The 17016-nt window shown below is 52.0% G+C and overlaps 1 protein-coding gene across 1 annotated transcript in view; it reads left to right on the top strand.

Moving 5' to 3' along the window:
* SLC4A5 (solute carrier family 4 member 5) overlaps positions 1 to 17016 on the top strand; it is a 53494-nt gene that overhangs the window by 19178 nt on the left and 17300 nt on the right. The window contains exons 6-13 of the mRNA XM_059730566.1: positions 3162 to 3319; positions 4075 to 4162; positions 4982 to 5136; positions 6319 to 6474; positions 7366 to 7540; positions 9454 to 9587; positions 9946 to 10217; positions 14725 to 14786. Coding sequence (XP_059586549.1) covers positions 3162 to 3319; positions 4075 to 4162; positions 4982 to 5136; positions 6319 to 6474; positions 7366 to 7540; positions 9454 to 9587; positions 9946 to 10217; positions 14725 to 14786 — 1200 coding nt within the window. The remainder of the gene's footprint in view (positions 1 to 3161; positions 3320 to 4074; positions 4163 to 4981; positions 5137 to 6318; positions 6475 to 7365; positions 7541 to 9453; positions 9588 to 9945; positions 10218 to 14724; positions 14787 to 17016) is intronic.

Here is a 17016-nt window from a genome sequence, read left to right as displayed (position 1 = left end):
CTGGGCATTTGATACATGGGGAAGAACCTGTATTTATTGTTGAGACGCACACTTTTGTTGTCAGTAAAGATAATGGAGAAACAGTGTTCAGGCAAGGCTCCTGGTGTTGTCTGTATTTTAAGTCCATTTTAGGTGTATTTGCATGCTTTGCTTCCAACATAGGCTAGGAGAGTGTTGGCCTTAGCAAGGGTTTTGACTGAATGAGGCTTCCAAGATGTACCCTGCTGCCCTAAAAGCAGAAGGTCTGAATCACTTGCCATCCTGCCAGTTATAAACCTTGCTGGCCTCCCTGGAAGCTTGACAAAACATCCCTGTACAGGTGCTCCTGCCGACTCTTAGCCCATATATGCTAAAACCAGGCATGGTACAATTGTGGAAATATGCAGAGCTCCAGACAACCAAGTGCAGTTGGTTCAGTTGCTAGCCAGATGCTAAGATGGTGTGAAAGTGAAGAAGACATCATCCCCTCCTTGGAAAACCGTGTTTCCTCCCCTCAGAGACCTGGTCCCAAATGCAGGCTCCAAGATACCCTTCTCCCACTGCATTTTAACAGGAACATGTGTAGGACTTTCAAGCCCTTTCTGGAATGGGTGGGACAGGGTGTGACCAGCCTCTTGTCTTTATGTTAATCAGAACGTGCCATGCTGGGGAAACAAATGGTTTGATGGAAGCCAAAGGTGCCCAGATACACAGTTCCTCTGCTTTGCCCATCCAAAGAGTCATCAAAGCATGAGGGTGTTTCAGGAACGAACGGCAAAGTGTCTGCTCACGCTGCATGTCCATGACAAACTGGGAAGTGACACAGGAGTGGGGAAGGCTGATGGGGCCCTGTTGAAGGACTCATCCTTTTACAACTAGGTAGAGAAGTTAATGCAAAATGGTTCGAAATTGTCAGCACCTCCCGAAACCCCTTTGCATGCTGCAGCTAAACTTAGCATAACCAGAATGGCTTGTGAGTGCAGCCTAGCTCAAGACTAAGCGAGTCCCTAACAACTGTAACCATGTGCATAGACTGATTTATAAGTGCTTCATTTAAAGCTGATGGCTGATGTGAAAAAAATATCACTATATACAGTAACGAGCCACCACTCTGGCTAGCATAAAGAAAGGTGCCACCAGCAGCGCATGGGTCAGAGGAAGTTTATTCATGGAGAAACCAGCAAAGGATGGAAGCAGGAAGACAGAGAAAGGAACATGGGTCCTTTCCCACCTCCTTGTTGCCTAGGATGGTGAATGTTGGGAGACGCTTGCCTCAGACACCAAAGGGCAAGGATGCACCCCAGCCTCGTGTGACATGAACTCTAGTGAAAAGCTGTACACTTTTCTAGCAACCAAACAAGAGATTGCAGCACTTCTGACTGTCACACAGTCCATGCATTGGGGAGTTGCCTCTGCTATAGCTCCTAACGTGGGGACTGGATAAAGGGCAGCCGTCCCATCCAACCCATCTGCTTCCTTCATCTCTGAGCCCTGAATCCTGACTTCCCTGGCAAAAGTCAGCTTGTGTAGAGACCCATTAGTGGTGTATGAGCGGGAGGTGGATTCTATTCTGTGTCTAGCCTGCTCCACTGAAGTTCATCTGCCACGGTCTAATGGGCAGCATCTCAGTTACAGGTGAAGGCAGACGGCCTGTGTGGGTCCCAGGAAGCATGGGGGAAGTGAAACAAGTCACCTTTTGATTCATGCCCTGATGCGCTACAAACTGCTGGTGCCCAGTAGGGAATCCCATCATGTTCACCACAGGAACTGGTCTTGCCTCAGTTGCCAGCCAGAGGATGCCTCTGGGTGCCTTTGCCGAATCTCTGCTGTCACTCCTTTCCAAACCTTGTGACCCAAACGGCCTTTAGAGCTGCCTTCTATTGTGAAACGGGAAGCAGAGAGTGACCGTCGCAAGCAGGAGGGTAGGGTAGCACCTGCTTGGTTGCTCAGTGAAAGGGGCCACAGGACAGCAGCCTGCTGGATGGACTCCAACTCTGCTCGCAACCAGGATGGAGGGACTGGTTGGCATTTGGAGTAAGTCGCAGCAGCTGAGCACATGGCATCTGCCTCCGCAATATCGCCTCTAGCCACGGTGCACAGAGAGTTAACACTAAGATATGCAAAGCATTTAGTTCCTAAGAATGCCGGGTTTTAATCAGCCTCTTAGACCCACTACAAAGGGACTTTTTAAGTTTTAAGTGAAGCTTAGTCGTCGCTCTCGCTTATGCCGAGCTGCCTTGGAGGAGTTGTGTTATGATGATGATTTTTTTTCCATTTGGATTTAAAAGCTTAGAAGAAGAGGGTGAGCCTGCTGCTTGGCTCACATGCCTCTCCTCATGCTGGCAATATAGATTATAATAACACCCTTCCTGGCTTTGTATTGAACCCTTTCAGATGAAGAATAATGAAAGGGCTGCAGGGGACCCAGGGAGGAATTGATACAACAAGGCCTCCTGGAACGGTGAATTGTCTTCTGCCCTAAGGGAGTTTTTCTGAGGTGGCGGGGGCAGGAAAGAGCTGCAAAGCAAAAGCTCAAGACAGGAAGTACAGGGCCCTGAGGTCTTTTTCCATTTTTTGTGAAAAGAGCCAATGGCGCCCATGGGCTTGGAAGAAGAGTTAAAGGAAAGCTTGCAGTCAGAGCAGAGTGTAAGCACATTGACTCTCGTTTTGCTAGCACTGTGCTGATGGCACACCGTATATCAGTATTGATATATCAGGTCTCTGTTTGCAAAGTCTCCCTCTTCAGAACCACCCAGACACACATGCCCACCTGGCCTGGCTTGCACAGAAGTCTGGTTTGAAGTGTGTGGGACTCGAGCGCATGCACAGGTGCGGTTTTGAGTCAGGGTGAGTCCCAGCTCTGCTATCGTTCGTGATGTTATCCCAAGTCTCACCTTCATGGCATTTCCTGACTCCAGAGCTCCCAGAGTCATAGGAGCATGGGAGAGAGTCAGGCTTCAGCAAAGGCCTGCCCTGCTGTCCTGGCAGTGTGTGGGAGGTGCCCGTCACCAATCAGTAGGTCTTATGAACAGAGCATAGCCACATGGGTAGGGGCAAGGAGCTGCACCCACTCCTTAAACTGAGCTCAGCTGGGACTAGTGAGTATCCACCAGAAATAGGTCCTCAAACTGAGAATGACAGAAGACTGGAACCGTTACAAATGCCTCTTGTCCCTTGAACAGCTGAAAAACAAGTTCATGAAGAAGATCCCCAAAGACGCGGAGGCCTCCAACGTGCTGGTGGGAGAAGTGGATTTCCTCGACAAGCCCTTCGTGGCCTTTGTGCGGCTTATACAGGCAACGATGCTGGGTGGAGTGACGGAGGTGCCTGTCCCCACCAGGTAGGCTGCTGGTCAGTTAAACCCAGCGGGCTTGTGCCAAGACCCAGGAAAGGTCTCAGAGTCAGCGCCAAGGCATCGGAGGGAGCATGCATTGCCCTCAGAAAAAGGTGGGAATGCACTTTCTTTCCAAGTCTCTAGGTTCCTGAGGGATCCAAGTCATGTCTCCTGTGGCTCACAAAAGTGGCCCAAGGTAACAGAGCAATGCAGATCCCCCAGAGCCGAAGAGATAATGGAGCCTTTATTCACCCGCAGTATTCTGGGAATTGGGACTACTGGGTTCATTTTCTGGCTCCACTGCTGCTCTGGTCTGTAACAGTGGGGAACTCCCTTCCCTGTATCTGCCTCAGCTTCTCCATCTGTAAATAGGGCTGAATGCAGGTCTACCATCAGGGCCATTAGCAGAATCATTCACCTCCCTGTTTATTCCAGGCACTAGCAGGGGTCAGGGAGCCCTGATGTTTTATCACACACTGCCATTGGCATGAAAGGTCCAGTCCAGCTCTCACTGAACTCAGTGGGCAGTGCCCCATTGGACAGCAGTGGGATTTGGATCGGGTCCTTCACCAAGATAACCAAGCGGTGAAACTCCCAAGGCCTGTTTCCGCATTTTGCAAACTCCTACAGTCAGTATTGAAATGGCCTTCTCCCCCAGATGCCCCAGGCCAAGATCCTGTGTGCTGGGCACTGCTGTGAATTAACCTGGCGCTGATTGCCAGGCCAGCCATGGACTCACAAGCGCTCTCTTTTTGCATCAGGTTCCTTTTTATTCTCCTGGGCCCTTCCGGAAAAGCAAAATCCTACAATGAAATTGGCAGAGCCATCGCGACCCTCATGGTGGATGACGTAAGTACTTGAGGCACAACCAAAGCCTGCTCAGGGAACATCCCCTTCATGTGCACCCCATCCAGGCGTCCGTTCCATACGTACGTTCCCCAGATTGGAACGACACGCTCCCCCAGAGCCGGGATTAAAGCCAAACCGACAGCTGAAAATCTGTGCGGTTTCACTGTAGCCCATTTGCCAAGAGCTGAGCATCTGGTGTGCAGAGAGCCACAAGAATTCACTTTAAATTACTAAAATAAAGCAGCTGTATGTGGGTGGGTGTGTAGAAAGTGCAAGTGTAGGGGTGTATCTGTCCAGCAAAGTGCACATAGGAGTTTAGCACAGCCTGGCACGACATTGGTACCTTTCATCTTGCTAGCACGGGTGGTAATAGCTGTCAAGACACAGCAACTGCAGCTGAGCAGGATCAAGCTAAAAAGCAGTTTCGTCCTTGTGCGGTCACACCTTTGTTCTGCCCATGTGTGTGCCGGTATGGGTGTGCTCCTGCCATGACCCACCTCTGGATCACATCTCAGTGTGTGTTAGAGGCTTCTTTGTGCTCTGCTCAACCTTTTGCGGCTTGTACGATGGGGGGCTGCGGTTTTGGAGCAGAGGGATAAGTTCTGTCCCAGCTGCGTTGTGACATTCCAGATGTCCACAGCATGCACTGTGGCAACAGGCAGGAGGGCCTACATTGTCTAAGTAGCATTCGCTGGCACTGTTTTCACACCAGCAAGGAGTGAGACAGCCTCTGCAGTGATCTGAAGTGTGAGCTAGGCACGGGGTAGCTAAAGCTGGGGTCTTCTGAGCAAAAAGTTTGTTGTCTCTATTGATTTCCAGCTCTTCAGTGACGTTGCCTACAAAGCCAGGGACCGAGAAGACCTGATCGCTGGGATCGATGAATTTCTGGATGAAGTCATTGTCCTGCCACCTGGCGAGTGGGATCCGAACATCCGAATAGAGCCCCCCAAGAAACTGCCATCTGCTGACAAGAGGTACAGGGCTGCTGTTGACCAGCCATAAATCAGGCACTCAGGAGAAGCAGAGTGTATCGCCTGCTGGGCTTCCAGCCTGGTGTGTGACTTTGGGAAGTCACGTCACCTCCCCGTGTGGAAACGGAGAGTAGCAACACTGACCTCCCTCGTCAAGTGCTATGAAGTTGGTGCTTTAAAAAGCTAAGAGTCGCTATCAGCAGCATAGGGAGCTTGACTCTGCAGCAAGTTAGAGTAGTGAATTAGGACTAAGTCTAGTGCCAGGTCCTGGTGTTATACAGAGGCCAACGAGCATAAACAGCTCAGCAATGTGAGCGGATGCATTTCACACTACGTGGAGATAAACTGTATTTACAGAAACAAACCCCCATTTGAAATGGATGAACCATGGGGATTTAGTTGTGGAACCTTTACTAGCTTGTCCCTGACTAGCCTAGCAGGTTATTCCTTTTGATAGGAAAGCCTGCTCGATCCGTGTTGAAACTGTCTCTATAATATTGTCCGATGTGCCATTCTAAATTGACCAAAGTGCCGTCTTCTTGGTGAAGCCTAGATGGCAGCATTTCATGCAAATCCATGCATGAAATCCAAAGAAATCTTTCCAGACAGCCAGGAAGCAAAGCCCAGGGCTATAAGGGACTCGCTGGGAATTAATCAAATATAAATGGCTTATCACTAGTAACTGATGCATCACCCAAATCCAACTTATGCAGAGGAGTATACAGGTGTTCACAACAGTTTGATCGGAGCACTTTCCCAAGGCCAGGAATTTCTGGGCAACTTATGCGATGGAGGCTGAATCACCAACAGGGGATGGAGAAATGTGTGAAACCTTGAAAAGTTTTGGCAGGATGGGGCAAGTCCTGGCCAGTTCTGACTGTGAGGAGCTCAGGTGGGGCCATCTAAGGACCTAACTCACATAAAAAACAGTCCATGGCTCCATTCAGAATGGTCTCTGGAAATCAGAAGGGTTTGTTTTTTAACTAGACTTTGGAGGGCTCTCAGGTGGTCCTCTAGGTTTTGAGCCTTTGTGGGGTCTTATTTTGTTAGCCCTCACAAGCCATGGAAATGCTTGAGAGCTGAAATTCTCACCTGACTCCAGAGTCTGGCACTTTACACAAAAGGCCAGTCTGGGCAGACATGTAGTGAGGTCTCTAGAAAGCAGAGCCTCTTGTATGCTTTCAGGAAGTCTGTGTTCTCCCTGAACGAGGCAGGGCAGATGAACGGCGTGGCTGGCGGAGCAGCCGGAGGCAGCGGCGGTGGAGGGGGTGGCAGTGGCAGTGACGATGGAGAGATGCCAGCTGCACACGAAGTCGGGGAGGAGCTTCTCTGGACGGGCAGGTAGGTAGTACCTTGGCTGCTTAAATGGTTTGCAGGGCCCTAGCACCCCAAGGGCCCGTCAGAGCTCGGTGCACTGGGAACACTGGTTTGATCACCTTTGCACTGAGGCTGGCTGGTCAAGGGATGCAAAATTTAAGATCAAAGCTAAAACAAGTCTAACCATTGGCACGTGCACCAATTTGCTAGGTTTTGTGCTAAGTATAAAAAACCACAGCAAACCAAGCACAAAATAGTCAAGAGATACTGTGTCGTTAGTCCTGTGGGCATTATAGTTTATCTCTTTCTCAGAGTGCTAAAAGAAAATCTAGCCTTCCTGGGCAGCCTGGCAGTGCCTCCAGCCCTTCACTGCCAGTTGTTTCCCCACCTGAGTTAATATGAGCACACCTGAGGAAAGGTTTTTATCCAGAGCTAAAAAAAGAAATCCTCAGGGCTGTGAAAGAAAAGATTGGCATTGCCAGGAATGGCTAACAGACAGAAAACTTTGCAGAGGAAAGGATATTTTGAACAGTGGAACATCTGGACCAGTAAAAAGGATGGAGGGGGGTTAATGCCTGTGGAGGGGAGATAGATTAGCAGACGATGATGAGCTGGGAAGTCACTCAGCTCTCTCAGTGCTGCCTGAATAAAAGTACTGCTGCCCCTCTCAGGCAGTTGGTTTTAAAGTAGGCGTGGAGCAGAAATCCAAGAGCACTTATCAGGGGAGGGCCACAGAGGAGTCTTGGCCACTGAACGCACTCCCTGACACACACCAGTGCCACGGAGGTCTCACATGTTTGCTTGTCCTTCCTTGTGGGTTGTGTGGAGCTGCTGTTGGGCACCTGGAAGTGAGCTCCTTGGGCTGGGGGCTCACGGCATGGCTGCAAGGCAGATCTTTCCACCTCCTTCTCCCAGGTTTTGTGGGGGCCTGTACTTGGATATCAAGAGGAAGCTGCCCTGGTTCCTGAGTGATTTCTATGAAGGCTTCCACATCCAGTCGATCTCTGCCATCCTCTTCATCTACCTGGGCTGCATCACCAACGCCATCACCTTCGGGGGGTTGCTAGGCGATGCGACAGACAACTACCAGGTAAAGTGCAAGCTGAGAAGTGCTCCGGCCACTTGGAGGAGGAGAAGAGTTGGTAGAGATGGGCTCAAGCCAGAAGCTGTGCTGGAGGTTGGTTTGGTGTAAACCCTGTACATCAGCTGCTCTGAGCTGTAAGAGACCCAGTGGGGCAGATTTCACTGCCCGCACGCCCTGCCCGCAGTGCCAGTGCCTGACCAGTCTGTGTGCTGGCTGTGGCGGGTGCTCCTGTGTTGAGCCACCCACCTCACAGTGCCAGACCACCTACCAAACTCCAAGTGCCTCTCTGGGGTGCCTCACGTCTGGCTGGCCCCCTTCCTGGAGCACACCCGCAAGCCTGGGGCCACCATTGCCACTGTCCAGGGGCTCTGGTCTGTCTACCTGGGATACACAAGGCTTGAGAGTGCTTGCCCTGCCGTGAGAACTCAGGGTGCTTCCTTTAGCCCGAGGCCCAAAAAGTAGCCTCCCTAGGTCATCTGAGCCAAGGGAATAAAAAAGGCATGCCCAAACCATCTCCCAATGAGTCTACCATGCTTGGTACAGTGGAGATCTTTATTGGTTACAGAGAGTAGGTTTGGGGAAGGGTACAGGTTGGAGAAATATCAAAGAATAACCTTAGAGCAAACAATGTGGCTAGGTAGCCTTTGAACATGTATCTTCTTGACAGCAAGCTATATTGTTAGATAAAGTTTAGGTAAGTTACTCACAAGTATCCAGAGGCTGCTTGAGCTTTCCTCTGGCGGCAAGCAGTTCATGGCGTGTCAGTGAGTTTCCAGAGAGAGATCCCCATCTCTCTGCCTGGTCCGTTGCTCACCTGGTCCCCAAAACAGCCCTCCCTGCTCATCTGGAGCCCAGCAGAGCCCCAGAGGCTGCGAGCTTATCCCATGCTTTCCAAAATGGCTCTCCTCCCTCCAGGAAGAAGGGGCTCTTAAATAAACTTTTCTAACCATACCTTCCAGGTCCAAGCAGGGCAGGTGTTGTTTAAGGCTAAGCAACCAATTTAAAAAGTATCACTGGTCAACTCAGAGGTTGACATCTCTTGAGCCACTACCCCTCTGCCATGAGGTTAGGGCTAAAACAAAAGCAACTAGGTTCACTTCCCCTGCACCTGCTTGAGGTCACATAGTAGCTGTAACCTGAGGCAACCAGACTGACAAGCAGGTGAGGAGACAATGGCAAGGAGAAATCTTATAGCAGAGTCTGGGACAGGCGCGGCAGGCGACCTCAGACTGGTGGGGTGGTGGAGCGTCCCACGGGGGGGACACGGTTACAGCCTCCCCGCTACTGGCCGGAGTGCCCGGCTGGCTGCAAATCCCAACCCCCAACTCCCGGCCAGCTGCAAAGCCTGCCTCCCTGCTCCCGTGGGAAGCTCCACCACCCCACCAGTCGGAGTTCACCAGCCGCACCTGGTCTGGGAAGAGACCGAGATGGCATTTTGCCACACTGGCTACATGCCTGCCCAGCTGCCCTGAAAAGGGCCCTTCCTGCTCCTTCTCTGTGAACTGCCCCTGCTCAGCCGAGGGCAGATCCTAACCCTTGGTGGGAAGATGCATTCCCTCCAAATCTGAGCCCTAGAAGTATCCCAACTTCTCCCCCCTCCTCCCAAACTAGTGCCCTAATTGCCTTTCAGCGTGTGCCTACACACAATAGAGTCCTTGTAAGGTCTGTAAGACACCCAAGCCTTAATTCGCCTCTTCCCCATGCAACCCCAACCCATTGACCTCTGTCTGGAAGACACAAGGTGGAGGGAGGACCACAGGGAGGGAGGACAGGTGAGAGAGCTGGCGCCCGTCACTGCGCCCTGTTCTTAGCACTCTCCTGCAGTCTGGCCACCACCCGCGGTCCCTTGTGTGAGGGGGCAGCCCAGCTCGCACGTCTCTCAGCCCTACATTGAGACCTTGGCCCCTCTCCTTCCCCAGGGTGTCATGGAGAGCTTCCTCGGCACAGCCATGGCGGGCTCGGTGTTTTGTTTCTTTGCCGGGCAGCCACTCATCATCCTAAGCAGCACAGGACCCATCCTCATATTCGAGAAGCTCCTCTTCGACTTCAGCAAGTAGGTGAAAGGATGGTCCCAGCCTCCCAGCCCAGCCTGCATCCATGCCCAGGGGAATGGAGGGAGCCCTAAACCTGAAGGCCTAAAAATCCTTGTACATCTGAGCCTGATGGGCTCTGGGTCTGGGTTGCTGCCCTAGACAGAGAGGCTAAAAAACCTGTTCCCCCTCACGGCGGGTCTATGAGCATGGGAGCATGGGGAAGTGAGGGCTTTAGGAAAACCATTAACCAGACAATTGTGAGGGCTCTTCCTCCGTTCTCGTGCGGTAACACCTTTCCCTGGGCCTCAGTCTCCCTGCGCTGATGGAACGGGCCAACTCTTTGGTTGTGTGATGCCCTTTCGGTGTGCCTCGTTACAGAGGCAACAGCATCGACTACATGGAGTTTCGCCTGTGGATCGGCCTCCACTCCGCCCTGCAGTGCCTTATTCTGGTGGCCACGGATGCCAGCTTCATTATAAAGTACATCACACGCTTCACTGAGGAGGGCTTCTCCACCCTCATCAGCTTCATCTTCATCTACGACGCCATCAAGAAGATGATCGGAGCCTTCAACTATTACCCCATCAATTCAGACTTCAGGCCGGACTATGTCACCATGTACAAGTGCGAGTGCATCGCTCCTGACCAAGGTGAGCATGAGTCTTATTATTCCCTGCTGAGCATTGCGTGAGGACACGGTCAGGGCTTTGTCCGCACTGGGGTCTGGCTGAGGTCTGGAGGAGTTTTAAGAGGCCTCCTGACTGATCTGTGCCGACTGGGACCCAGATGCATGGGCATCTGGTTCTGGGCTGTGAGCTTCCACTGGGGGATTACTGCAGTAGCGTGAGATGTGGGCTGGGCGGCAGGAGACCTGGTGTCTACATCTGGGCTTGAAGGGCTCACCTCCCTCAGTTTCCTCCTCTGTAAAATGGAGGCAAAGATAGCAGCAGCCTGGATCAGACCCTTTGGAATCTCCTGCTGTTGTGGGCTAGGTGTTATCTCAGCCAAAGGAAGTTCTCCCATGAGAGAGGGGTCGCAGTAATATTGCCCATGTGTCTCTGGGCTCCGGACCTCTAAGCACGTCTGTACTTGTCCATCAAAGAGGTAGCTCTCTAAGGTAGGGGTTCTTTTGAAGGCCATCTCCCCTATCATCATGTGCTCTGACCCAAGCCCCCTCCCACCCCCACAAATAGCAGTGCTCCTGAAAACCACTCAGCATCTCCCAGCAAGCCAGAACATCCCTGATAGATGAGAGCGTAGAGAAGACCTCCTCCATAGATGGTCAAGCATGAAACAACAGCTAGGAGAGATGGAAGCCATCCTCACTTAACATCCTGCAGCCAGAGCAGGATAGTTCACAAATGCATGTTCCAGGGTGAATTTGTCCTCTCCAGTTAGGTGGGATGAAGTTTCTAGTGGGATGATCAGTGGCTTTCAGACACCCTTCTGAGTGATCCCTCCTCCCGGCCCTTTTTCCCCCTCACCTTGGTCTTTTTTTAGAAACGGGCTGGTGTAGGGTTGGGAAGCTGTGTGTTGCTGTGTCTAACAGCTGCCTACAGCCTAGGCCCAGTGTCTGCCACCGCAATGTGACAGAAGATGTAGGCCAGGGAAAGCAAAAGGATGGCAGGTGAGACACAACCTGCATTTTTCCAGAGCCAAGATGTACTCTTCTCTGACATGGCTGTAATTCAGGCTCACTTTTAGCCCACCTCAAGCCAACCCACCAAATCGTACTGACATTTCATCATTCCCATCCAGATTGGCTCTTGAATCACATGCCCAAATTATCCAGAGTTCCCGTTACGCTCTATGGAACTAAGACCTTGACATTTGTCACATGAGTAGGAAATGTTTTCCCTCAGGTGTGCTAGTGCTGTAAGGAAAAGGGAGCCCTTTGGGCGTTCTTGTTTTAAAAGAACGATGGTGGAAGGAAGAGGTGGGAATGTACTGCAACCTAACCCTCGCCCTGGAGACAGAAGTGTGGGAAACAGTGTTGGTAGCCTCCATAGCCATAGTTGGCCTAATTTTGATTGCACACCAGTGGCTGACAGTGGGCTATACCCGACATAACATGTGGGATGTTAGAGCAATGGTTATGTCTGCTGTTGAGCCCTGGTGGTCAAAAATGTGTGTGTTGGGTGCATCAGGGAGGGGACAGGTGAACTAATGCTCCTTTTTAACAACTCTGCAGTTGTTTGTTGAATCTAAGGGCTCAGCCCAGCAAGGTTCTGGACATCCTGGTCTGATCAAGGGAGAAGCCTTAGCATGAGCTCACCTCCGGCTGGGAATAAACAACCAGTGCAGAGCGACGTTGGTTTAGAACGAGCATAGGATCAGAATTGGGTTCCTTCTCCCTTGGTCGGCTCATGTCTGCAGCCCTGGACTGCCCAACAGTGAGAGCCAACAGTGATGCAGGGTTACTGGGTTTCTGACTATGTGGCATGAGGGCTCCCCCCAATTCCACACAGGTCACCCAGGATCCAGGAGTGGGCTGGGGGCGAGGGGGATCAATCGTCTGATTTTTGGGGACTTTCAGAAGGAATTCTGGCCACCCCATCATATCCTCTCTGGAGCTATGTTGTATGGGAAAGTAGGACCCAGGCCCCATAAGGGAGTGTGGTCACAAAGGGGCCATCCCTGAGCACCAGGTGGCTTTGGGATGTCTTGGAGTCCTCCGCTGTGTTTAGCCAGCATTGCCTATCCCACAAAGGTGGAATGACCACCTCCGTGATTTCTCCGCAGTTGAGTTTGAGGCCCATCCTCTGCGACACAGTGGGGTTAGCCTGCCTTGCTCTTACCCAGCTGGCTTCAAGCAGCTGAGCAAAAGCAAAGCACACATGGTGTCTTTGTTTGAAGCAAACCCAGTCTCTGTTCTTTCCATGTAGTAGAATTGCAATTCCAAAAGCCCTCTTATAGCTGCAACCTTCCTTGACTTGAGCTTTCACCCTGGTCGCTCTGAGCATTTCCTGAACACTGAGAGCATATGTTAATTGCCCTTTGAGTGCTTAATATTTTTTCTGGTGGTGTAACAGGAATGGCTTTTGACTGTTATAACTGATTTGTACCATATTTGTCTCTGCTGCACACATCTATTTGGCTGCTTTCAATCTCAAGTGAGTATCACTCTATAAATGGTCAACTTATTTCATGTTTGATACTCTTCCATTTTTTTAAGGTGTCCTACTCTTAGCTCTACTCCAATCTCTCCATTTGTGTGAAGCGCTGATGGACCTTGTGGTCAAAAATACAGCACATGCTACAGCATGCTCTATGTTGGGGAATGAGCATTTAAAGCGGTAGAACTCGCAACTATGTCTGGTTCTGGAAAAGCTCCATTCTGCATGTGAACATCCAAAAGACGTCATAGGGTCACAGAGAAGTGGGGCTGGAGGGGACCTTGAGAGGTCAACCCATCCAGCCCCCTGCCTGTGGCAGGATCACCTCTATCCAAACCACCTTAGACAAATCCATAACCTAACCCCCAAGAAAAACTCCCAGCAACCCTGACACTGCACAAGTCCAGGGTAACAGGCCCAAGCCTCTTGCTGGGGCAGTTTTCCCATCCTCTTTTTGTCAGCAGAGCGGCATTTTGGTAGCAGTGAGGTCTCCGATTCTAACCCAGCAGTCGCTTCTCCCTCATTAATTTGCCACTTGTGTCTGCACAGGAAGGGAGAGACAGACTGTGTTGAGGCTGGGCCGCCTGTCAAAAATCTGGCGTTGACAAAAGGACATCCCAAAACTTTAAAGACTTTGCCTGCCAGGGGGTCAACTTGGATGCAACCGTGTGTGGTGTGCATTCAAACGAGGTCATCCTTCTGCATACAGATCCTGAAGGAGGCCATAGGCAAGCAGCAGAGACTGGTGGCTCACGGTCTACTCGTGACAGATTAGTAGTGCTCCAGGCTGTTAGGATCCTCCAGAAGAAGGCCCCGCAGAAGCTTGAGAGCCTTGTGGGGTTTTTACTCAGGTTTCCCCTGAGAGAAAACGTTCTCTCTCGTGATTCATCCTCTCCCTCCTCAAAAGATTTGGGCAGGGTTTAGAAGCCAGGAGTCCAGGCTGGGCAAGAGAAAGCTCACCTTGGACATGAGGTGACTCTCAGAGCACAACTTCCATACAGAGAAAGGTCCTTCTTATTCCAGGAAGGGCAGGAGCAGGGGGAGGTGTCTCATCAGAGCCAAGCAGGTCTTACCAGAGAGGAGCCCGCCAAAGAATGAGCGTGAGCTCTTCTGCACCAGAGAGCTGGTGGTATCCCCTCTGGAGTCTGACCTGCTCCCAAAAGTGGTGGCTTCTTTCAGGTGGACCTTGCAAGTGATGATCCCCTGTCCCCAAAGTCTTAGCAGAAGGGACTGCACAGTCAATGCAAGGCCCTTGAAGCAGTGGTAAGCAGGATTGTACGGTTATGATGAAAGGAAAAGCACTCATAGCAGCATTTACTTGGCACTGGGAAGGAGCCAGATGTAAAAGTACATCAGACAGCAGCCTAGGTCCTAGCTGCAGAGAGCCCAGGAGTCTGGAGCTTTGGTCTTTCTGTCAGTGGATGGGGAGGCCAGAGATACTGCAGACTCCAAGCTCCGTTCCTCCATCCTGACATGAGTTTATGGTCACAGGAATTGCTGGGGCAGTCGGTGTCTCTTTGCTTGTGCTCAGATGATAAGGGACGATGCCACTGGTTTCATGGCAGCAGTGTGATGCAACTCTTGGCTTTCCACCCACAGGAGATGTTGTGTTGTCTGAATGGGAGTCCACCCATAATATTAATCAGGGAGAAGTTGCTGCTGGTGTTAGAACCAGGAATAGCCCTCCAGAGCCCTGAGATCTGTGGTCTGCTCTTCCAGTTGAGGCTGGTGTTTCCATTAGAGCCTCCCACCCCCAGGGCCCTGGCAGGTGTGTAGCGATGCACTCATCCCAGACTTCCTGACATCTGTTTCCCTCAAGGTAGCTGCTCAGAGCTCTCAAAACAGCCCACAGCTACCCATGCTGCTAGAAAGTCCTTGCAGAGGATTGCGCTTAGGTGTCTTTTCCTCTCTCCGGGGAGCAGAAGGGCAGCGTCTGTCGGAACTGGCAGGGCTCACTAGGCTGAAACGGCGTGTCCCTTCAGATGAAGCCTTGCTATTTTTTAAGATACGTGTTTTTTTACAACAAACTCCTTTTCTGCAGTGAATACAACCTTGTTCAATGCTTCAGCCCCGCTGTCACCCAGCGACACTAACATGTCTATGGTAAGTAGTTTTATTCGATGCCTATGCCGGGAGGAGGGACATGGGGCTCTGCTAGATGCCCTGCTTTTGAATAGGGGGCCCAATGTGACCTACCAGTGAAATCCATCACTTACTGCTCCTTCAGGGAAGCTGCGGCTAGCCACGGTCATCAATTGATGCACCAACGTGGTCAATTTGCCATTGCATCTCAGTGGCCAAAGGTTTGAAGCAGCAGCCTGGAATAGAGGGAAGGGTTTAAGAAGAAAGCAGACTGAATCTGGCTAGCTAGAGGTTCTGGGCCCATGTAGTCCAGTGGGATGAGGCTGGGACTGGGATCATTGAGTCTTGAGCCTGATTCTCCCAAGGTCCCCCTCTGTAAGGTGGTAATAGTATTAGCTAGAGCAGGGGTGGGGAAAATACAGCCCCCACAGAGGGACTTTGTCTGGTCTGCATTGGGTCTGTTGGTCCCTCCTGGCTCAGGCGCCATCAGGCCCATGGTGCATCCTGCCGCCCCTTGGTCACACAGCAGGGCTGGGGTGGCTCCACAGCTGGACTACCTTTCTAGGCAGCCCAGGTGGCAGTGGCTCCTTCTATCTGCTACCGCCACTGGCCCCAGCCCCGTGGTACTGGCAGCACAGTGCACATCCCCGACCCTGGGCTCCCTGCACCTGTTCCAGACTCACCCACCCAAGCTGAGCAGAAGCTGATGCTTGGTGTTGGGTAAAAGCAGCCCCTGCCATTCACCACTGCCAGGTCCTTCTTGTTGCAGCTGCCCAGAACCCATACCTGGGCTGCACTGTGGCTCCTCTGCACTGCCAGCACTGTCTTACTGGGTGGCAGTGATGGCAGCAGAGAGGAGTGGCAGGGCAGCCCGGGCACAGGCTCCAGGTGGCTGCAGCAAGAAGGTCCCGGCAGTGGTGGGAGGGGTGGGGGCTTTTCCCCTGACCCGGCAGCAGCCTCTGCCCAGCTGCTGCCACTGCTCAGCATGGGCGGGCAGTCCAGAGCAGGAGCAGGGTGGGCTGGGGTCAGGGCTGTGCATGCGGGTTGTAACTAGTCCTGACCTGGTCTTTTCCACTGGGCCAAGTCCAAAGTAGGCGCAGGGTGGGCTGGGATCAGAGCTGTGCATGTGTGTCCCCACTGGTACCATGGGGCCGGGGCCGGTGGTGGTGGAAGCCAGAAGGAACAGGACAGGGCAGGGCTAGGGCTGTGCACTGTGGGCAGTGGCACGTGGGCTCCAGGCTGATTGGCTGTGACTGCTCCCCGGTACTGCCTATGTGGCCCATGAGCCCAAATAATTGCCTGCCCTGGAACTAGAGGGAAAGAGAAGGAGAGATGGATGGATGGATAGATAAGTAGGTAGACAGATAGACAAGATAGACAGATAGATACCGATAGCAACTGTATCTTGGTGAGCATGAAATAAGTAACATGGCCCAGACTTTCCCAAATAAGGAGTGAAAAAGGGGTCCTGCTAGAGTCCCTTCCTGGGGCTGGACTTTCAGAAGTAGATGCACTGCACTTCCCAAACAACGGGCCTACTTAGGGTCTCTGAAGTGGCACCTTCCTCCCAGATCACCAGGCAGGGTTGGAAACCTGGCGTGCGTGGGTTAATAATTGTATTCCTGTGTACTTGCCGGCCTGGAGCTGGAGCCTAGGGATCAAGGTGTGGGGCCACATAGTGGAGTGGGATTTGCTCAGGCCTGGGATCGGCAAGTCTTGAGCCTGGCTTCCAAGGTCCCCCTCTATCAGGTGGTGATTGCAGTACTGATCCGCTTCCCTCATAGAGAAGGCAAAGTGCCATGAAAACGCAGAGCTGTGCCGTGCCATTTGTTTATGATCGGGACCACATGCCACAATCAGCCTATGGCACAGTAGCGAGCAGCAATGAGCGTTCTTGGTGCCGTCCTTTCCTGCAACGCGCACCCGCTAAGGGAAAGAGAAGGCTTCTCCCTCCTTCTGACAATCAGCTCCAAGAGGGATCAGAAGTGCCTGACAAATGCTGTCAGGAAAACAGCCAGTGAGTCTGCAGGCACTGCTGCTGGCTCAAGGCAGAGGGGAACTGAGGATGAGACTGGCCCTTCCTCTGTCCCACCGCATGTCCCCATACACAGAGTCTCTTCCTGGTTCTCCTGGCTTAAAAGCAGCCTATGGACCAAGAGGCAGGCATTGACCTGGGAGTGATCTAGGGATTAAAATGCCCCAGGTGAAGCCAGATGGCCCATAGATGCTGGGGTCACTGTTGTTAAGAATT

Source organism: Alligator mississippiensis, chromosome 7 (assembly GCF_030867095.1).
Source record: "Alligator mississippiensis isolate rAllMis1 chromosome 7, rAllMis1, whole genome shotgun sequence".
Taxonomy (NCBI): domain Eukaryota; kingdom Metazoa; phylum Chordata; order Crocodylia; family Alligatoridae; genus Alligator; species Alligator mississippiensis.
Note: the sequence above shows the minus strand (reverse complement) of the source record. Positions and strands in the feature narration are given on the sequence as shown.